General features: G+C 43.0%; 1 protein-coding gene across 4 annotated transcripts; it reads right to left on the reverse strand.

Moving 5' to 3' along the window:
• Positions 1–13,371: 13,371 nt before the first annotated feature.
• Positions 13,372–15,768, reverse strand: LOC122555397 (C2 calcium-dependent domain-containing protein 4C-like). Of its 4 annotated transcripts, none has more exons than XM_043701375.1 (2): positions 14,699–15,310; positions 13,372–13,624 (listed from the first exon to the last, which is right to left on the reverse strand). In XM_043701375.1, the coding sequence occupies exons 1-2, from the start codon at positions 15,197–15,199 to the stop codon at positions 13,529–13,531; spliced, it is 597 nt and encodes a 198-aa protein (XP_043557310.1). In that variant the 5' UTR covers positions 15,200–15,310; the 3' UTR covers positions 13,372–13,528. The 4 variants fall into 4 exon arrangements, 1 of the variants encoding a protein (XP_043557310.1); XR_006313261.1 differs by lacking the exon at positions 14,699–15,310 and adding an exon at positions 15,608–15,768 and having other exon boundaries at positions 13,537–13,624; XR_006313262.1 differs by lacking the exon at positions 14,699–15,310 and adding an exon at positions 15,320–15,595 and having other exon boundaries at positions 13,537–13,624.
• Between the last annotated feature and the right edge of the window lie 7,008 nt (positions 15,769–22,776).

Below are 22,776 nucleotides of genomic sequence, written 5' to 3' on the forward strand. Positions count from 1 at the left end.
CATCGGTCAATCAGAACCGGCAACCAGAAGCAGCAGGAACGGAACCAAATAAATTCCAGAAGACACAGTACAGCAGCCCTTCACAGGAGGCTCTAAAGCAAAACAAAATGTCACTTAGACAGGGGATGAACGTCTGCAAATCAACTTCCCAGCTCGGCGAACATACTCACAACTATGACAGTCGGCACCCAAGATACAAATCTTTATGCAGACCTTTAATTATCTCTGTTGAGCTCTCTCCCGTTTTAGTTTTTTCCATAAATTTCAATGCAGTTGAACATACCCTCGCACCATCTAGTTTACAGGCCTATCCACAATTGTGTGATTTGCCAGGACTCAGAACAGTTCACTCCTTCCTTAGTACTGATGCCAATGAGCCATGAATTTGAACCTGTTTCTCCCATAACAATTTTTGAGCCATGCATTTTTCATCTTGTTGACACTGTGCCAATGTGCCCATGGCTCAGGTAATAATCCAGAGATTATTGCCTTTTTGGTCCTGCTTTTTTATTTAGCCCCAAGCTGCTCATATTTCCTCAACATAACCTCTTTCCCTTTCTACTTAAATCATTAGTATCTACATGGGTCATGACAACTGGATCCCTCCCTTCCCACTCCAAGTTCCTTCGCAGCCCAGATAAGATATCCTGAACCTTAGCACCAGGTAGATAACACAGCTTATGGAACTCTCAATTCTGGCCATAGAAAATAGTGACTGTTCCCCTCATTATACTATCCCCGATTATAACTGCATTCCTACTTCTCCATCCTCTTAAATTACTCCTTGTACAACAGAACAATGGGTAATGTATTCATCCTCCCTAAAGCCCATGTCTCATCCTGCTAATAGCTTGAAGATTTAGATCAGACCACCCATTTACCTTCTGAATTCTGGAGAAAGGGCCTAATTTGTATAATCACTTGTCATAATTTAACTCCTGAAGTCTAGGTGCCTTTCTTTATCCTGCCTCCAAGACCAATAAGTACAACCTCGATTATCCAAACATCAGTTATCTGAATTTCAGATTATCTGAACAAGATCTCAAGGTCCTGTAAAACCGGTATTAGGCAACTCAGCATTCAGTTATCAGTTAAATGGCATTATGGCATGCATTGCCGGATGACCGAAAAATGTTTGATAACTGCCACTCATAAATTACTGCTTGTTTCCATAGAACATATAGAACATTACAGTGCAGTACAGGCCTTTCAGCCCTCGATGTTGCGCCAACCTGTCATCCCAATCCGAAGCCCATCTAACCTACACTATTCCATGTACGTCCATATGCTTGTCCAATGACGACTTAAATGTACTTAAAGTTGGCGAATCTACTACCGTTTCAGGCAAAGCATTCCATACCCTTACTACTCTGAGTGTACAATCAGATCGGTTATCTGAACATCAATTATCTGAACAAAATACTCCCTGCATGTCTCATTTGGATAATCAATGTTCTACTGTACATCCTTCCTAAATGTTCATGCCCAGATCTGCTCACAGTACTCCATGTTGGGGCTAACCAGGGTTCTGTATAACTACAGCACAACTTATGTAATTTGCACTCCAGTCATCTAGATATAAAGATCAGCATTCCATTAGCTTTCTTGATTCACTTCTGCACTTGTTCACAACATTTTAAAGATCTATGCAACCTGCTCAAAGTTGGTCGTTAATGAGAAACCTGCTCGGTCTTGAGCTGTTATAATAAAGAACATTGTAGAGTCTACTGAGGTTAGGCTGCAAGCTGTGGCATCATCTGATGTTGCATTAGTGACTGTACTGATGTATTCTGCATCTGGATGTAAGTTTGCTCGCTAAGCTGGAAGGTTTGTTTTCAGACGTTTCGTCACCAATCTGAGCTACAAATCTTTTCAAAGCTCGCATACTGTGTCTCGTTGGTATATCCCATAGTCAGAATGAACCCATTATACAACAGAATTAAGCACTGCGATATGCAAATAAGAGGCCAAACCCCTTTATAAAGTCTCCTTTGCAAACGTATGCTGACTGAATGCTGAATTCAACTGGTTTCAGGAACACATGGCCTATTTGCAGATGCTTCAAAGTGCTGCTAGAATAAAAAAAAGTATAAAAATGTATAAATATATAAAAAAATCATCGGAGTCATTTGGAACATCGCAAGCCTTTAGTAGATGCTGAAAACAATCCCTTTGCACCTCCAACTCCAAGTGATCATTCTCTCTTCTCTCCCAGGCACCAGCCATACCATTTTGATCATATCCTGCTCCCCCTTTTGATCACCCACTTCCTCTGCTCTCCCCTGATTATTTTCCTCCCTGCTCCCCAATCTCTTTCACATCACACCATCCCAGCCTGCTCATTCCAATCTACTCTGATGGCTTTCCTTCCCTTCTCAGAAATTATGCAGACATTCATCCCTTGTGTGACCTGCCGACTTCCAGGCCAGCAGCTTGAACAACACAGTATTGAAATGTCAGCCTAGCTTGAACTTGTTTAGAGCTGCGAATACTACTGTGAAACGAAGGCTGACACATAATTCTCCAAATCTCTATTTAATTTTTTATTCATAAAGATGGAAGGATATAATTATACATTAAGTCATGTACCCTCTTGACATAAATCTTTTTCTTAGCATTCAAGCGTTACGGTCAAATTTTACTGAGTAAAATCACACACTGATTATTTTCATAATCAGCCATCTACATCTCTGAGTGAGCTGCTATACAAAATGTTCCAAATAATTTAATCACTTAATTTTGATGACCTTTGAGAATTCAAGTGGATAAAAATAACATTTTGTTGATAAATATAAGTTCAGATATCGTATGTAATATTATCACTTAGGGATGTTATAAAGTGCAATGAAATAAGATTGCAAATGAGCCTTTAGCAGTTTACTTTGTAATTAAGACATAGATTAAACATTGAATCACACCCTGTTTTGAATAATGTGTAAAAAGAAAAGACAATTACTGTTTGCTTCAAGGACTTACAGATTGCCAAGATTTTGAAAGAGAAAGTTGTGAAATTATAGCAGTTTGACAGGAGTAGGTAAATGGCAAGCAAAGAAAATTGGAATGGAAGTAATTATGAAGATATTGTGGCTTTAAGAGTTGGGTTTTGTCCTTGTTTCTTTTCGAGAATTATTGGGGGACAGCTGCCAAGCAGGTCTATAAGAAGATAAAAACTTGTGAAGCCTTGCGTGCGTTTTTTAAAAAGTGATAACAATAGAAGCAGCCTGAGTGGGTGTGTTTGAGCTCCCACCCACAGGCAGTATAGGTTTAGCTTTCAGCAGTTGTTGCTGGTGACTCAGCAGACTTAGAAGGCAGTGAATCTCTCCCTGCTGCTGCACTCTCTGAGTTTTCTCTGGATGCTTTTCCTCTTGGGCTGCTGGAGTTGCATGTCAGACAATTCTGTTTATTGAATTTGCCTTTTGTTTATGGGATGTTACTATATTGAAACAATTACTGTTCTGTAGTGAAATTGTCCATTATGCTGATAAATTTTCCAGTAGAATTAAATTATTCCAATTTTCTCTTCATTTTGTTGTATTTTAACTATACTGTTTGAAAAACATTGAGTAGTTTGACCAATCAAATTGCATCTGGGTGACAGCACCTCACATTTACCTTTAAAATAAGGAAATGTTAGGGTCTGGGCTGGCCCATAGCATAACTGAGAATGGAACAAAGTATTATGTTTTCACGGTTAATCTGAAGCAACATTAGATACTTAAAATTCTCCCAGTGCTTCCATATCTCTATATTAAAATCAACTTTGTTGTTTTGAAACTTATTCATGGCCAATGGCATTCAACATCCTTGATATTTCCAACTGGTGAAAATATCAGTCCAAACTTTGAAGGTAGGTTGAAAGAAACAGCCTACAATTTCACTCGATACCAAACTCTCCTAGTTCCTGCTTGATTATTGGACCATCTCCCACAATTGTGGAAGATGTATCTGTCTAGACACATCTTAAATGACGCTATTGTGCCTGCCTCTACCACCTCAGCTGTATTGAAGCAGATTGGAGGCGAGGTTGGCGCAGACTAGAAGAGAGGCCTGGTGTGGTCAAGAGTCAAGGCCCGATGTAGTCTGGAAGCAAGGCCCGATGTGGTCTGGAGGCAAGGCCCGATGTGGTCTGGAGGCAAGGCCCGGTGTGGGCTAGTGGTGAGGCTGGTGCAGTCAGGAGACAAAGATTATTTTCATTAGAAAGACAGAAGTTGAGGAGGGTCCGATTGAATTCTACAAAATCATGAGAGGTATAGACAGGGTGGATAGCAAGAAGTTTTTTCCCCAGAGTGGGGGGATTCAATTACCAGGGGTCATGAGTTCAAGGTGAGAGGGGAACAGTTTAAGGGACATATGCGTGGAAAGTTCTTTAAGCAGAGGGTGGTGGGTACCTGGAACGTGTTGCCAGCGGTAGGGGCGGACGAGATAGCATCACTTAAGATGTATTTATACAGATACATGAATGGGCATGGAGCAGAGGGATACAGATCCTTGAAAAATAGGTGACAGGTTTAGATAGAGGATCTAGATTGGCACAGGCTTGGAGGGCTGAAGGACCTGTTCCTGTGCTGTAATTTTCTTTGTGTTTTGATCTTTAACTACATGGATAGTTCCAGAAGAGTTGTTGATGGTGAGAAGTCTCCACACTAGGTTAAATCTGATCTTCCCAGACCTGGGAGGGGAGGGTGAAACAGCATCAGGAACATCAATCAGGAACACAGACTCCTCTAAGCAAGAGAAGTAGTTTACTTCAGAGGATAAAGTTTGGTGTCAATACCACAGGAATGGCCCTACATGGGTAAAAGGCACGATTGACAGGAGGTCAGGTCCTGAGACATATACAGTTCAGGTAGGAGAGGGAGTCCTGAACAAACACATGGACCACAGGAAAGCTGTAACCTCACAAACAGCACAGGAGGAAAACATACCCAGCTCCTCAGGACATCCAGCAAGGCTGTCAGAACCCATGAGTTCTCCTCTGCCTAGCATTGAAGAAAGTTCTAAGGGTGAGATGGACACGGCAGTGATCACAACCTCAACGCCGTTACTGCCTGAAGAGGAAGATGACTTTCAGCTAGGCACAAGAGGCAAGCTACGGTCGGTTAAAAGCAACCAGAATCTGTGGCAAAGTCAGAGAAACCGGGGCTGGTGTGAAAACACCCCAGAAGAAGCTACAGGAAAAAGAATGGGCCAATGCCCCAGGACTTAGAGGGGGGAGGATGTAGTGATTGTGACAAGGTCAGTCTGGTGGGTCTAATAGAATATGAGTACCCTGTTTGGGGCTGTGAATCTCATCCAATGAGGAAATTCTGTCTGACAGATATAAACAGGAGTATCCTGCACACACACAACATGGGTGCTGGGGAAATATAAGCACTACCGCAGTTAGACAGTAGTGTGGGGGTTAAAAAAACTAAAAAAAATAAACAGGGAGTATACTGCACACACAACACGGGTGCTGGGGAAAATATAAGCACTACCACAGTTAGACAGTAGTGTGGGGGTTAAAAAAACTAAAAAAAAACAGGGAGTATACTGCACACACACAACACGGGTGCTGGGAAAATATAAGCACTACCGCAGTTAGACGGTAGTGTGGGGGTATTAAAAAAAACAGGAGAGTCAGGAGTTCTACTCAGTCCAGGAGCTAGCTCTGAGCTCGCTGGGTCAATGTAATGTCCTCTGCATATGTAAATGAAGGGTGACTTGATGACAGAATACTTTTGTGGAGTTATTTCAGCCTTAAGTCCTAGAAGTCATTTTCTATTCTCCTCTTCTTTACCTCTCTCTGTTCGGATACTGTTAAAAACCTATCTCTTTAATAAAGCTTCTGCCTATCTATCCTAATCATTCTTAATATGGACCATGTCAAACTTTGTGAGGTACAATCTGCACTCTAACTCAAATTCAGTTGAATATTGATCCCCCAGGATACCTGTCATTTCTCCAGCTGGTAGTATACGTGCATTTTAAGTTTGTACCGATGAGCCTTCCCTTGCAGCCTATCTGATAAACTAATCAACTCACTTCCCAGCTGACACATTTTAAGTCCACTACGTGATCTGAACAAAGCGGACTACCCCGTAATGAAATATATCCATTGAATTTCTATCACAAACATCTATTAACACACAATGCTGTCCCTTTCTTCACTGCCTGAAGCCAATATTTTTCTTGCTTCTTTTTGTTTGCCTTGTGGGTTTGGATTTACACCCCCAGGAATGACTACTATCAGCTGCCTGCTGCAAGAGAGAGTTAATGTGTCTGTTAGGCTCTATTGTCTGATCAAAAACTGATATATGCTGAAAGTGAACTGCATCTCATTCTCTTGAGATGGTGCATCTGTTGTAATCTGTGTACTTCTACTATTTGAATAATATTCTCAAACTGGATATAAATGTTTAGAACATTGAACTGTTTTACTTATCATATTTCTATGATACTATAAATACAGCAGGACAATTGTAAAATCAAAGAAAATTATTTCTTTAAAATGTAAGGTTATGTAAAATGTAAGGATAGGAAACATACTCCATAGATTCAGAACTTTCAAACGTTTGTGCTATCACCCTATAAAGTGCATTGTTCCAGTTGAAAATGCCAAACTTTTGACAACAATTTGTTTCTTCTCACTGGAAAGCATCCCAATAAATTCCAGTTAATTCCCTCAATATTATTCCTGTAGTGGAGGGTTACATGGAGCCACTAGAATGTAGAAACAGGCCACTTGGCCCAACAGGTTCATACCGACCCAGCAAAGAGTAACCCACCCAGACCCATTCCTGTAATACTCTTCTTTCTTCTGACTAATGCATCTAACCTACACATTCCTGAATACTATGGGCAATTTAGCATTGCCAATGCACCTAACCTGCACATCTTTGGACTATGGGACGAAACTGGAGTACCCAGAGCAAACCCACACAGACACAAGGAGAATATGCAAACTCTGCACAGACAGTCAGCCAAGGCTGAAATCAAACCTGCATCCCTAGCACTGTGACGCAGCAGTGCTAACCATTGAGGCACCATGCCGCCCTTTAGTACCCTTAGTGGTCTGACTTTTTTCCCTCCAACCAGTTAACCAATTCCAGGTTGAAATTTGGTGCTTAATCTTTCTCCACCACCTTTCCATGTATAGCATTCCAGACATAAAAAGCTGCTTTTAAAAAAAACTCCAGTGTGCTTCTGTTTCATTTCTAAATTACCTTAACAATATAGCCCCTTGCGTTTAGCATTATCTCACCTGGAGTATTGTGTGTAGTTTTGGTAGTGTTGTGAGTTTTCAAGCCACGCCACAACACATTAGCCTGGGGCTACTGATTACCATTTGGGGTGGCATGGTGGCTCAGTGGTTAGCACTGCTGCCTCATAGCACCAGGGTCCCAGGTTCGATTCCAGCCTCAGATGACCGTCTATGTGGAGTTTGCACATTCTCCCTGTGTCTGCTTGGATTTCCTCCGGGTGCACCGGTTTCCTCCCACAGTCCAAAGAAGTGCAGATCAGGTAAATTGGCCATGCTAAATTGCCCATAGTGTTAGCTGTATTGGCCAGAGGGAAATGGGTATGGGTGGGTTGCACTTCGGAGGTTTAGTGTGGACTTGTTGGGCTGAAGGGCCTGTTTCCACACTGTAGGGAATCTAATCTAATCATCATATGAGGACGAACCTTCTGGCTATGGGGGGAGCACAATAAAGGTTTATAGACTGATTCCTAGGATGGCAGGATGGCAGGAGAGATTGAATTTGCTAGGACAATATTCACTGGAGTTTAGAAGAATGAGGCGAGGGGTGGGGGATATCACAGGAGCCTATTAATATCTAACAGGGCAATTCAAGAAGGATGAACCCAATGACTGGGGAGTCCAGAATCAGTCACAGTTTAAGGAAAAAAGGTAGGCTCATTAAGACTGAGATGAGAAGAAATTTCTTCACCAGAGCCTGTGGTATTTCTGCCACAGAAAGTGGTTGAGGCTAAAATGTTTCCAAGAAGGAGTTAGATATAAAGTTAAAAATCACACAACACCAAGTAATAGTCCAACAGGTTTATTTGGAAGCACTTGCTTTCAGAGCATTGCTCCTTCCTCAGGTGATTTTGAGTTATATAGTTCTTAGAGCTAAAGGGATCAAAAGACACTTGGTTGGATAAGCAGCCATCATCATATTTAATGGTGGAGCAGTCTCAAGCAGTCAAATGACCCTCCTACTGCTTCTATTTTATGTGTTTCAATAGAGCATGCTTTCTCACAGGAATGAGAAACTTCAGTTTTGAGACATCATACAATCATAAGCTGTAGGAGCAGAATTAGGCCATTTGACCCATTGAGTCGGCTCCACCATTCAATCAAAGCTGATAGTTTCTCAGCCCCATCTGCTGCCTTCTCCCCATAGTCCTTGCTCCCCTTACCAATCAGGAAGCCATTAATCTCAGTCTTAAATACTGTCAGTCAATCACTTGGCCTCCACAGCCATGTGTGACATTGAGTTCCACAGATTCACCACCCACCCCCCAACCACACCCCCCCCCCAACTTTTTGATCATAGAAATTCTCCTCATCTCAATTCAAAAGAGTCATGCCTTAACGCTAAAACTGTGCCCCAGTTTCTCTAGGGCAGTGGAAACACCTTCACTATGTCTGCTGTATCCTAATGTCTCAGTATTCTGTAAATTTCAATCAGATCACTCCTCATCCTTCTAAATTCCATCAAGCACAAACCTAGAGTCTTCAACTACTCCTCATAACAACTCCTTCATTCCTGGGATATATCTTGTAAACCTCCTCTGGACACCCTCTAAGGCAAGCACATCCTTCCTCAAATACAGGGCATAAAACTACTCACAATGTTCCAAGTGTGGTCTGACCAGAACCTTATTCACCCTCAGCAGTATATCCCTGCTGTTACTCTCTCAAAATGAATGTTAAAATTGCATCTAAGCTGCCAACTGAATCTGTATGTTAACCCTATGAGAACACTGAAATAGGGCTCCTAAATTCCTTTGTGCTTCAGATTTCCAAGCCTTTCCCTATTTAGAAAACAGTGTACACGACTTGTATTTTATCTGCCGCATCTTTGCCCACTCTCCTAGCTTATCTAAATCCTCCTGGAGTCTCTATATGTCCTCATCACTACTTGTCCCTGAGGACAGACTGAAGAAGTTGGATTATTCTCCTTGAAGAGGAGATTTGATCGGGATTTTCAAAATCATGACTGGGCTAAATAAAATAGATCAGGAGACACTTTTCTGAATTGTAACAGAAAAACAAATAAGAGGGAATTGATTTAGAAAGATGTGCAAATGAAGCAAGGGTGATGTGTAAAAAAGATTTTCATAGAACAGTTAAGGTGTGGAAGGCACATCCTGGAAATGTGGTTGATGCAGGTTCTGATATCAGTCAGTGTTAATACTGATTTGTGTATCAGTACACCATGGGCAGCATGGCTGCTCAGTGGTTAGCACTGCTGCCTCACAGCACCAGGAACCTGGGTTTGATTCCAGCCACAGGTGACTGTATGGAGTTTGCATATTGTCCCCGTGTCTGCGTGGGTTTCCTCCGGATACTCCAATTTCCTCCCACAGTCCAAAGATGTGTAGGTCATATGAATTGGTCATATTAAAATTGTCCATAGTGTAAGATGTATTAGTCAGAGGGAAATGGGTCTGGCTGGGTTGCTCTTTGGAGGGTCGGTGTAGACTTGTTGGGCCAAAGGGCCTGTTTCCACACTGTTGGGAATCTAGTCTAAACTGAGATATTCACTGGATGATTATTTGGATAGAAATGGTGTGCAGGGATATGGGGAAAAGGCAGGAGATTGGCACTACATAATAGAACTGGTGCAGACACAGTGGGCCAAATGGCCTCATTCTGTGATGGAACAGTTCTTTAAATTAAGCATCCCTGATTGTATTCAGCAAGGCAAAATCCTGCAACTTCATCCTACAGTACGTATGCATATAAACTACAGCAGTTCAGGAAAAGAGATCATTACCACCTTCTCAAGGGTAAAAAGGAATGCGTAGTAAATGCTATCCTTGCCACCAATTTGGTAAGAACTCTTTTTCTTACTTTTCATTGCTGTCAAAAAAATACTCTTCCTCATTCTGACTGTACCCAAAAGTATCTCTAGTGAAGCAGCAGTAAAATCGATGAATTGTTCCTGTTGCTTTTGCATCTAAACTTTCCTGACACCTGCAAATTCTATTTATGCCCATGGCAAAGCCTATTTGTTATGATTTTACCCATTGATTAAAATTGTTAATATTGTTTTGTAACTTCATGTTTTCCTCCATGCTGCTTATACTACCACCTGTCTGTCAGAAGTCACATAACACCAAGTTATAGTTCAACAGATTTATTTGACATCACAAGCTTTCCCAGCGCTGCTTCTTCCTCAGGTTGTGAAGGGAAGCATGCTTCCACCTCACCTGATGAAGGGGCAGTGCTCTGAAAACTTGTGATTTCAAATAAACCTGTTGGACTATAACCTGGTGTCATGTGACTCCTGACTTTGTCCACCTTCGTCCACCACCGGCACCTCCACATCATACCTATCATGCTCATCCAAGTCATTAGATCCCAGCACAGTTCTTGTGCATCATCAACAGTAACATTCTGCTAATTAGAAATTCACATTCCATTTGAACGACTTTCTTGGCTCATTTTCTGCTGATGCTTCATCTTAAGCCATTTCCTTGGCCATTTTCATCAGTGGTGGTTTATTACTCACTCCCACCCTCAGGGGCAGGACAAACAGGCAGATCCCAAGTCTCAGCCAGAAAGCGAAATGTGCCTATGCTGTCAGCTTTATTTAAAGCACAGATTAACTTGAAAAACTACAGAGCCAACCAGCCTTCTTCCAAATAACTCGGTTAGCTATTATCCATTACTTTGGCTTCAGCAACTCAGCCATATCCCTAAACAGCTCAATCATTTAGAGTCAGAGTCAGAGATGTACAGCATGGAAACAGAGCCTTTGGTCCAACCCGTCCATGCCGACCAGATTAGATTAGATTAGATTAGATTACTTTACAGTGTGGAAACAGGCCCTTCGGCCCAACAAGTCCACACCGACCCGCCGAAGCACAAACCACCCATACCCCTACATTTACCCCTTATCTAACACTACGGACAATTTAGCATGGCCAATTCACCTGACCTGCACATTTTTGGACTGTGGGAGGAAACCGGAGCACCCGGAGGAAACCCACGCAGACACGGGGAGAATGTGCAAACTCCACACAGTCAGTCGCCTGAGGCGGGACCAGATATCGCAACCCAATCTAGTCCCACGTGCCAGCACCCAGCCCATATCCCTCCAAACCCTTCCTATTCATATACCCATCCAAATGCCTCTTAAATGTTGCAATGGTACCAGCCTCCACCACTTCCTCTGGCAGCTCATTCCATACATGTGAAAAAGTTGCCTCGAAGGTCTCTTTTATATCTTTCCCCTCTCACCTCAAACCTATGCCCTCTAGTTCTGGACTCCCTGACCCCAGGGAAAAGACTTTGCCTATTTACTCTATCCATGCCTCTCAATTTTGTAAACCTCTAAGGTTTACAAACCTCAGCCTCCAATGCTCCAGGGAAAACAGCCCCAGCCTGTTCAGCCCCTCCCTATAGCTCAAATCCTCCAACCCTGGCAACATCCTTGTAAATCTTTTCTGAACCCTTTCAAGTTTCACAACATCTTACCGATAGGAAGGAGACCAGAATTACATGCAATATTCCAACAGTGGCCTAACCAATGTCCTGTACAGCTGCAACATGACCTCCCAACTCCTGTACTCAATATTCTGACCAATAAAGGAAAGCATACCAAACGCCTTCTTCACGATCCTATGACTCCACTTTCAAGGAGCTATGAACCTGCACTCCAAGGTCTCTTTGTTCAGCAACACTCCCTAAGACCTTACCATTAAGTGTATAAGTTCTGCTATTATTTGCTTTCCCAAAATGCAGCACCTCGCATTTATCTGAATTAAACTCCATCTGACATTTAGCCCATTGGCCCTTTGTTTTCAATTCCGTGACTTTAACTTTAGTTAATGGTTTCTCATTGATTGCCTACTGGAAATCCAAATATATGTCTGTAGACATTCCCTGGCCACTACTTTAGTAACCTCCTCACAATCAGCTTCATGACTTACCCCTTAGAAATGCATGCTGACTTTTTTTAAAAAAAATAGGACAATAGTATGTGCAATTTCTCAACCCACAGAAATGGCTCCTGCATCAAGCGATCTTTGCCAGAACATCCAAATCAGCCTCACAGCCTTATCATCTCTGGGCATTTATGGTTGTGATCATTTTAATTCCAGTGACTTTATTTAGTATCTTATGCCTCAGACTGCTTAATGCTTAGCCTGTCCCATCCTGAACGCCTCAGAAGTTGCCTTTGATCTCTTGTCAACCTGTATTCTGTAATCTGCGTCCTTCCATAGTGCTGAGACCATTTACAATTAAAGTATAATTACTTGGACTTTTCATTATTCAAACCAATCAGTTCACACTTGCCAATACCAAGTCCTGTTGTCACTACATAACCCATTGTCGAAACGTGTGGCGCTGGAAGAGCACAGCACGGCAGACAGCAGCTGAAAATGTGTTGCTGGAAAAGCGCAGCAGGTCAGGCAGCATCCGAGGAGCGGGAGAGTCGACGTTCCGGGCATTGAGATCCTCAGATCAGGACTTATGCCCGAAACGTCGTGTTTCTTGCTCCTCGGATGCTGCCTGCCCTGCTGTGCTTTTCCACTCCGACCTCTCCATCATCTGTAGTCCTCACTTCCTCTTAGTTGCTGAAAAGTATTTAGGGCATCTTCTGAATAATCCTTTACAGTTCCTTAAAAAAAAATTGGATTTCCATCTGCGAATCTTTCTAAACCTTGCCAGTTCTGAACTCCAATTACTTCACTCACCTTTCAAAATCCGTTTATAATTGAACCTCTGCTGACTGCTCCTTAATGGAAAGTTTTACAATGAGTGCGCAAAGGGAGTGAACTTAAGTAAGACGCGCTTCTGCAGCAAAAATGGTGCCAGCACGTTAACTAGGGCAGATTGTGAGGGTCAATCGAGTTCAAACCCTTTGAAGGAATCAACTTTGACGATTGAATTATTATAAATGTCTAACAGCTGGAGTCTGCGAGAACCGACAGCGTTTATTCATTTCCCACTTTGATTGTTTTTGCAGGCGGAGATAAGTTAATATTGATCCTAATCCACAGGGGCAGATTGTATTCTGACCAACGTCGCCCTGTTGTTTATTGAGACTTCTGTACCGTGGTTCTCCAGCCGCGGGATAGGTACATCGTTTAGACGTGGCGACTTGTGCTTTTTGCCAATTTAGTTAAGAGACTTAAATCACCAGCAACACACTATCGAACAATGCTTTATTGTTTGCAAGTAAATCGAGTACACTTTAATACTGATACAGTTCACATCAATCTAAATCCTCATGTTACAAGAACGGACACGAATACAGTGCAGCACCTTGTATTTGCAAAGTGCTCTGTTCGGACATGGTCATTTGTTTTAGCACAGGGCGATTAGCATTGCGGTATCCCGAAGGCAGCCGGTAAAATAAAACAACTTGCTCCAAACCAAACGGAGAACGACTTCATAAGCAACCTGGCAAAAAACCACAAAAGAACAGTCACAATCAGTGTCGACCCTCCCCAGACCCCGCAATGGGTAAGACAATGCAACTTTGTCACCGACTTCAAGCTAAGACGTCAATATTAGCTCCTTCTTCGAAGTTAAAAATCACACAACACCAGGTTATAGACCAACAGGTTTAATTGGAAGCACTAGCTTTCAGAGCGCTGCTCCTTCATCAGGTGGTCACTCCTTCTTGCTAATTCGTTCTTGGGATGTAGACGAGTGTTAGCCTCAGTCTAAGGTCTGAGGTCTTTCTGCAGAAGTTAACTAAGGGTCCGTTCAGGTATCGGACCATCCCTGAGCTTCAAAGGCATGTTCATAGAGTCCTGCATACTTTAGTTTGCTGGATAGAATCATACACCAATATTTGTTTCTCCATATGCTTCTGTGCTGCACCGGACTACTCCAGTGACGGGGTATGTTTTTATGAATAAAGTATATTTTTGAAATTAAAAAAAAAGTTAACCTGCATTGCCTGAAGCTATGAAAGGTTGTCCATATTTGTGGAGAAATGTGCACGTTAGCCCATACAGATTATTGCTGGACTAGTTGAGCATTTCTAAATCTGCGCTTTGAGTTGTGATAACTTTTGAGAACCACAAGATCAGCCAGTGGTCCCTGTGTGCCATTTACCTGAGAGAAGCCGGGGATGGGAGTCCAGCCGCCCGTGTTGCCGATGGCCTGCCCGATGGGCTGATGGAGATGATGATGAAACACAATGGCTCGGCGGAATCGAGGAGTCTCTGATCTGTCAACTCAGGAAGCTGGGACTACTCAGAGGGCGGCCCGCCAAGCGGCCCGAGTGGACTTCATGCGCTTGATGCTGTTGAGGTGTTTCTTGATGAGGAGCTGGAACTTGCTCTTGTCTTTCATGAAGCTGGGGTAGGGGCTGCCCTGGGGGCTGCGCTCGGCGGTGGGTCCCCAACAGCCCGAGCTGCTGCTGCTGCTGTTGCTGGCTCTCTGCCCTTCCCACCCAGCGAGGCTGCTGACCCGAACACAGCTTCTCCTCCCCAGCACCGCGCTCCTCTCCCTGCTGCTCCTCACCTCCGCCACGTCGCCTTCAAAGAAAAGTGACTCCTTCCTCTTAATGTGCGGCACCTCTCCGAGGGCAGGGAAGCCGTAAGGGGTGGTGATTTTCTGCAGATGGGGCAGGGACATGGCAGCTCGGGTTGGGGGGTCGGCGTGGTCCCCAGCAGCCTGGCCCCCGCAGCTCGGCCTCTTCTGAAGCCGCTCCCTCGCCACATTGGGCTCGGAGCAGCTCCTCTCGGAGCTGGGCCTTTCCGGGGCTTGCAACCGGTCGGAGAGCAGCAGGTCTGGTGACGAGGCGCCTCCCTGAGCTCTCTGACCCTGCTCCCGCGGAAGGGGGATGTCCAAAGGCGGGATGAAGAACTTGGGGATACGGTCGGGAGTCACCATCACGCTGAAGATGTCTTTGGAGCTGTGGCAGCGCCGCTTCTTGTCTGCGGTGACAACTTTGGCGTTGGCATGGTTGGACCAGGGCAGCATGCTTCCTATGTTACCTTTGAAGGAGATGTAAGAAGCCATGGATACCAGGAATGCACGGACTCCGGGTCAGCTCGGAGACAGTTGTGCTAGCGATCTGCAGGAAGCGGCTGTCTGCAGCTATTTTTAAATGATCTTTAACAGGTAACGTCACTCACTCACCCTGCGTCAGTAACATCTTTAGCCTGTCTGACTGGCGCTCCGATTCCGACCTCTTTGCATCTTGAACGCGCACACATACATACACACACAGAGACAAACAAACAGAAACATGCTGCAGCTCCGGGGGTGCGCTGTTTGGAATAACCATTTCGTGTGGCTGCACACTAATGGGGTGCAATGGAAGAGGGGGTTAGGGATACCAGTGCCCTGAGCGTACCCCATCGCTCAAACATCCCATCCACAATTGCTCCTGGTTTGGAAAAAGGTGTCTGGCAGTGCATTACCCACCGTGTTATCACAGGGGAGACTTGTAATAGCCAGGCGCCGCTGTTTGCTTTTCCAATCTAGTAACAGTCGCGAACCTGTTTCGGAACGCACATGCTCCTCCGGATGTTATCCAATGGTTTGACTTAAAGTTTGGTTCTGATGTGCTTATTCGTCACAGCCAAACCGGCTGTGGAAAACAAAATGTATCCATAACACAATGTTTAAAAAAAACACTCCCGCGTCATTCAATGCAAGACTTGTTTTTTTGACAAACAACTATTTAAATAATCTCCGTATGTCACTTTCCTGTAACACTGAAGTTATCAGTCATATGAGAAAAGGGAAACATATGAAAGAAATTAGAACTTGCCGGGAAAATGCATTTATAAAGATTCTTGCACGAAGTGTTTCACAACCAATGTGTTTCTGATCACTTTTACCTGCCAGAAGGAACGGGTAGGTAGAATTTATCATTGAAAAGGACACATATTTGACAGGACAACGACTTCGCCACATTTGATTTTGGTTTTGAACTTAAACTCTTCAACACCAGGTTCTAGAAAGAACCTGAACCACAGCTGACAATCTCCAGTGATACAGAGTCCCTACAGTGCAGAAAGTGGCCATTCAGGCCATCGAGTCTGCACGGACCCTCCTAAAAACATTCCACTCAGACCTACGTACCTGACCCAATCCTATCCTCATAACACCACAGGGGATTTTCCTCATGGCCAACCCACCTGACCTACACACTACAGCGCAATTTTTAGTGTAGTTATTGCACTTCAGCTGTCCAAGGCGGAAATTGATCACGATCCCTGGCACAGTGAGGCATCAGTGCTAACCACTTAGCCACTGTGCCTCAATGATGTGTGAGGACACCCAGCATCCAAACTGCCCACAGTAAAAAGTCTCAGGCGGCAAGGACCTACTTCTGATGATGCTGTTTGAGCGATAGACACTCCCCGGGGACCTGGGCAGATCTCCCCTGTTCTTGAAAAATGTCACGGCAGTTTGTCCATCCATCTGAGAGACCAGGAAAGGTCGCATTTTTAATTTCAAATATCCACAAGAGGGGTCCCTCTGACAATTCAACTATTACTCAGCATGCACTTGAAGATGAGTTGGGCATCATTATGGACAAACTCCAAGCTGGTTTACCTGAATGTATGTTGAATAAATTAATTTCAGCATTGAGACATCCAGACATCTGTTACATGTCAAACACAACTAGATCCTCCAACTTGACTAGTGGACTCTCCAGACTACTACACCCAGAATGAGAGCTCACTGTTTCAAGGTAGTTAAAGTTAAAAATCACACAACACCAGGTTACAGTCGAACAGGTTGATTTGGAAGTACTAGCTTTTAGAGTGTTTGTTGTCTGATTTTTAAACTTTGTCCACCCCACCGGCTCCTCCACATCATGTTTCTCCGTAGACAGACACTTGTTCTTTCCAACAGAACAATCAAGCAGGATGTATTTGCCAAAAGATGAAACTCTGACTGGAAATTTCTGGGCACTTGGGGATGGACTGGGATATGGGAAGGTCATTAAAATAATGCAGAAGACATTGGTAGAGGGTGTCTCACATCTTTCTACGGCATGCAATCTTGCCAGAAATGGGGAAGCCACCAAGAGGGAGGCTGCCTGCTGGAAGAGCAATTGAGTCACAGAAGTTGATTAGCGTTCAGGACCAGCACGATCCTGTGAAAATGTAGGATAAACATGGCAATGTTTGGGAACCTTGAATGACAAGACAAATTGTGTGCTTAGTCAAAAAGAAAAAGGAGGCATAGGTAAGGTTTATGAAACTGAAGACAGACAGAGCCCTTGGAGAATATAAGGACAGCAGGAAATAAATTAATCTAGGAGTCAGGAGGGCTAAAAGAGGCCATAGAATACACTTAGCAAACAGGATTAAGGAAAATCCCAAGGCAGTTTACATGTATATAAGAAGCAAGAGAGAAGCTAGGGAAAGGGTAGGTTCACCCAAGGACAAAGGATGGAATTTATGGGTGGAGCTTCAGAAGTGGATGAGATCCTTAATGATACTTTGCACTAGTATTCACAAAGGAGAAGGACATGGCAGGTTGTGAGTCTCAGGTATGTTGGGAAGTGGTATGTTGATATTCTAGAGCATGTCAGTATAAATATAGGAGGTTTTCAGTTTTTTTGAAAAACATTAAGATAGCCAAACCCCAGAGCCTGGTGGAATCTATCCCAGAACACTGAGGGAGGTGAGGAAGGAGATTGCTGGGGTCTTGTATGAAATCTTTGAATCCTGTTTAGTCATAGGAGAGATACCAGAGGACATGAGAATAGACATTGTTATTCTTTTGTTTAAGAAGGGCAACAGGGATAATCCAGGAAATTATACATCAGTGAGCCTTAAATGAGTGGTAGAGAAACTATTGGAGAAGATTCTTAGGGACAAATTTATTCACATTTGTAAAAATATGATATTATTAGCAATAGGCAGCATGGATTTGTCCAGCGAAGGTTGTATTTCACAAAACTGATTCAACTTTTTGAAAGAGTGACAAAATGATTGATGAGGGCAGGGTGGTAGACAGTGTTGACAATGACTTCAGCAAGGCTTTAGATAAAGTCCCTCATGGCATGCTGATACAGAAGGCAAAGTCACATTGAATCTGCAGTGACTTGGGAAGATGAATACAGAACAGGCTTGGTCATAGAAGACAAAGAATAACAATGGAAGGGTATTTTTCTGACTGGAGATCTGTGACCAGTGGTGCTTCACAAAGATCAGTACTGGGATCCTGTTTGTAATATATGTCAATCTCTTGGATGAGAGAGTCGGTTGTCTGATTATTAAGTTTGCAGATGATACAGAGATTGGGACATCTGTGGATAATGAAGAAAATTGCCAGAGGATACATCAGAATATAGATTGGCTGGAGACTTGGGTGGAGAAATGGCAGATGGAATTTGATCCAGTCAAATGTGAGGAGATATATTTTAGAAGGTCTAATATAGGAGGGAAGAATACAACAAATGGCAGAACTCTGAGAAACATTAACATCAGTTCCCTGAAAGTGGCAACACAATTGGATAAGGTGGTCAAGCAAGCATAAGGTATGCTTGCCTTTATTAGTTGTGGCATTGAGCATAAAAATTGGCAAGTCATATTGCAGCTTCAAGGACCTTTAGCTAGGTCATGTTTGGAATACTGTGTACAGTTCTGGTCACCACACTACCAGAAGGATGTAGAGGCTGTAGAGAAGGTACAGTAAAGGTTTACCAGGATGTTGCCTGGTTTGGAGACTATTAGCCATGATGAGAGATTGGACAAACTTGGCACGTTTTCACTTGAACATCGGAGGCTGGTGGGTGACCTGATGGAAGTTTATAAAACTGTGAGAGACATGAATAGAATGGATAGTCAGAGTCTTTTTCTCAGGGTAAAATGTCAGTTACTAGGGGACTTAGGTTTAAGGTAAAAAGGGGAAAGTTGAAAGGAGATTTGAGAGGCAAGTTTTTTTACACAGAAGATGGTTAAGTGCCAGGAATGTACTGCTGGAAGGAAGTGGTGGAAACACACACAATAGCAATGTTTACAAGGCATTTTGACAGAAGAATGAACAGGCAGGGAATAGAAGGATTCGGACCACGTGAAGGTAAAATGTTTTTAGTTTAGAAAAGTGTCACATATCGGCGCAGACTTGGTGGGCTGAAGGGCCTGTACCTGTGCTGGATTGTACTTTGTTCTTTGATCTTTTGTACTTCAAGATCACTTCCTGCTTCTGTGGGTAATTTGCCTAGATCAGGAGGGCTCACTGCCGCATGAGGAGACCATTATATGTAATATGGCAGATTGTAAGGAGGCAGACAGGGCTGGGCACTTTCTTATGGCTCACAGAGGGACAACTGGGCAACAATAATTACCCTGCCCAGTGACTCACTTTTTATGCCCAGCCCTGATTGTTATCATCTAGTGGGATCAAGCAAGGATGCTTCAGAGCAGGTGCAATCAGGAAATGGCTAATGGTAATGTTTAATTCATGGATAATTGGATGAAATCTTGATTAGGTATCTGTATAGGGGTCAAATAATTAATAATTAGATTTTTGTGATGGGTAAGCTGAAATAAAGCTCTAATGAGACTCTGTCTAACCAACCTTCAACCTGTGATGTTTTACATCAATGTCCCCTAAACCCATTTTCCCATCCTCCAAGTGCTGTTCTATGGTGGTGACCTTTTCCAACAATTACAAGCTCAGCAATAACCACTGTCAGCAGTAATGCTGCTGAGCTACTGGCCTTCTATTGGGTCTCCTGCATTTCCTGGATTTGGCTGCTGTCCTTCGACAAAAGTCTCAGCAGTAAGCATTTAATTATTCATCTTTTGATAAAGGCCATCCCAGTTCCTGCGGCCCACCAAAATAGAGTCATCACCTGCCTCTGGCCCCAGTGGTGAGACCTCTGCCCTCTCAACAAAATCCAAACCACCATTTCTTAAAACTGCAGCATGCATTGCCACTTCCAGTGATGCAGGCCATACCAAAGAATGAATGAGTAGTAAGTCATTCACCAACCCAGAAATAATAGACTCTCCCTTGACATAGTCATATAAAGAATAATTGTTGTTAAAGGACATACCAGATTCACTTAAACTCAAAGCATTTGAGTTGCTATGACTTGAGGCAAATAGTATAATTCAGAACCAAAACCAGAAACCTGACAACAAATTACATTAATGACAAGCCCTGTTCGGTTGGTCTAAATGGACAGATGTAGTTTGATGCAAAGGAAGAATTACATAATGAGGGACTCCAGTTAAAGGATACATTGGAAGAGTTAGTTTTTTTTCACTCGTCATTCACTGGAAGAGGGGAATGCTAGACTAGCATTTATTGCCCAGAGGGCAGTTGAGTCAATCATTTTTGTGGGCATGAAGTCACACGTTGGCCAGACCAGGTAATTTCCTTCCCTAAAGGACATTAGTGAACCAGATGGGCTTTTGCTCTGACAATTGACAACAGATTCAGGGTCATCACAAGTCTCTCAATTCCAGATTTTCATTGAACTCAAGTCCCACTGTATGCTGTGGCTATATTTGAGCCTAGACCTATAGAATATTAACTAGGTTCCTGGATTAGCAGTCCAGCAAGAACACCATTGTGTCATCATTCCCCCTCGTGCTGCTCTTAAGGGAAGATTGAGAGGAACTTTTACAGATGAATTTAAAATCATGGTCTGTGAACAGATTAGAAAGGGAGAAACTGTTTCAACTTGCAAACAGATTGAGAATCAGAGGAAACTAATTTAAGGGTAATGACAAAATGTATCAAAGATAATATAAAAGTTTTTTTTGACACAGTGGGTGTTTAAGACTTGGGATGCTCTATCTGAGGATTTACTAAAAGAAGATTGAGTCACATCTGTCAAAAATTATTAGATATCAATCTGCAGAAAAAATAATTTCCTGACGTAGTCATTCTAACTGAATCATACCTTACAATATCCCAGCCATTGCCATCACAACCCCTAGATATGTCGTGTCCCACCAATAAGTAGACTATCAGGACATGGCAGCACAGTAGTATACAATCAGGAGGGGGTTATCCGGGCAGATTTCAACAATGCCTCCCAGACCTATGAAACCTCCTGGCATCATCTAAAACATAATCTAAAGGAAACCTCCTGCTGATTGCTACCTACCACAGAGCTGAAAAGTCAGCTCTCCTCCATGTTGAACACCATTTGGAGCATGCACTAGGGCTGACTATGGGCACAGAATGTACTCTGAATACAGGAGTGTCTCTATAGTACCATTGCTGACTGAGCTGACTGAATCCTAAAGACGCAGCTGCAAGGTTGGACCTGAGGTAGTTGATGAGGAATTCAACACTAGTGCCAATAACAGTGATCATCAGTCAGTCCTCATGGAGTCAACATCCCACCTTCACAATAAGGATATTATTCATTGTGTTTGGTGGCACTACTACCAGGCAGAATAGGATAGATGTCAAACAGATCCAACAATTCAAGTTTGGGCATTTATAAGACCCTGTGGACCATCAGCAGCAGCAGAAATGTATTTACTCACAATCTGTAACTTCATGAGCTATCATTTCTCTATCATTACCATCAAGTCAGTAGATCAACCCTAGATCAACAAAGAATGTTTCAGAGATTGGAGTCATGTCTCGCGAAAAGGAAGATTGCTGTGGTTGTTGGAGGACAGTCATCTTAGTAACAAGGGTAAGGGCAGCAGACAGATGGGAACACTGCTATCTAAAAGTTTCAATTCAAATAGCACATCAAACTGATGTGGACAATATCTCCATTCCTTCGTAGTTGGATCAAAATTATGCAACCTCCTCCCCCCTGCCACTGCACACATTACTCTGTATGTGCCGACATTGCAATGACTGCAGTGATTCATAAAAGCAGTTCACCACCAACTTCTTCAGGGAAACTCGGATGGGCAATAAATGTTGGCCCAGTTGGTGATGCCCACATTCAATGAACACACAAATTCATATACCGGGCAGAGTTTCAGAATAATGGACCAATTCTTAAGGATTGCGATGAGCAAAGGTCTCAATCTTTGTAATTTCTACTCCAGTGTCCGTCAATACATAACCATTGAATATACTTAAAGCTGCAGTCAATAGATATTTGATGTCTTGGGAGATGAAGGGATATGGGGAGCAGGCAGGAAGGTGCAATTGAATCCCAAGATCAAAAATTGAATGTTGAAATTTAAAGCATGTTTGAATGGCATAATCTTCTCCTGCTCTTATTTTGTTTGCTCTAACCAGCGTGGAATTACAGGGCTACTGGGACAATGGTCAGGGTCTGATTAGAAATTCTAGTGAATCTCAGTGTTCTCTTAGTTGGAACTTGACTCGTTGCCTAGAGGTGGCCTGTAGGTACAGTTCAAAGGGAAAGTACTCCAAGTAGACTCTGGGTCTCACTCTTGTGTTTGATCTCAACTACAAGCTACTCGAGGAGGGTATACCCCTTCACAATGTGGTCTGATCATTGAGTTCAGTTTTCAAGATAAAAGTATAAAAAGCTGATTTGATTCCAACAGTTTTTTGGTTTCTTAGTCAAAGGTCAGTGTCCTTTGTGATAATGTGCTGAACATAAAGTTGAGGTCAGCCACTGTTTAGGTATTGCTGCTCAGATTGTATGATAACATTCAGTTCTCAAGAAA

Source organism: Chiloscyllium plagiosum, chromosome 1, assembly GCF_004010195.1.
Source record: "Chiloscyllium plagiosum isolate BGI_BamShark_2017 chromosome 1, ASM401019v2, whole genome shotgun sequence".
In the NCBI taxonomy this organism is placed as follows: Eukaryota; Metazoa; Chordata; class Chondrichthyes; order Orectolobiformes; family Hemiscylliidae; genus Chiloscyllium; species Chiloscyllium plagiosum.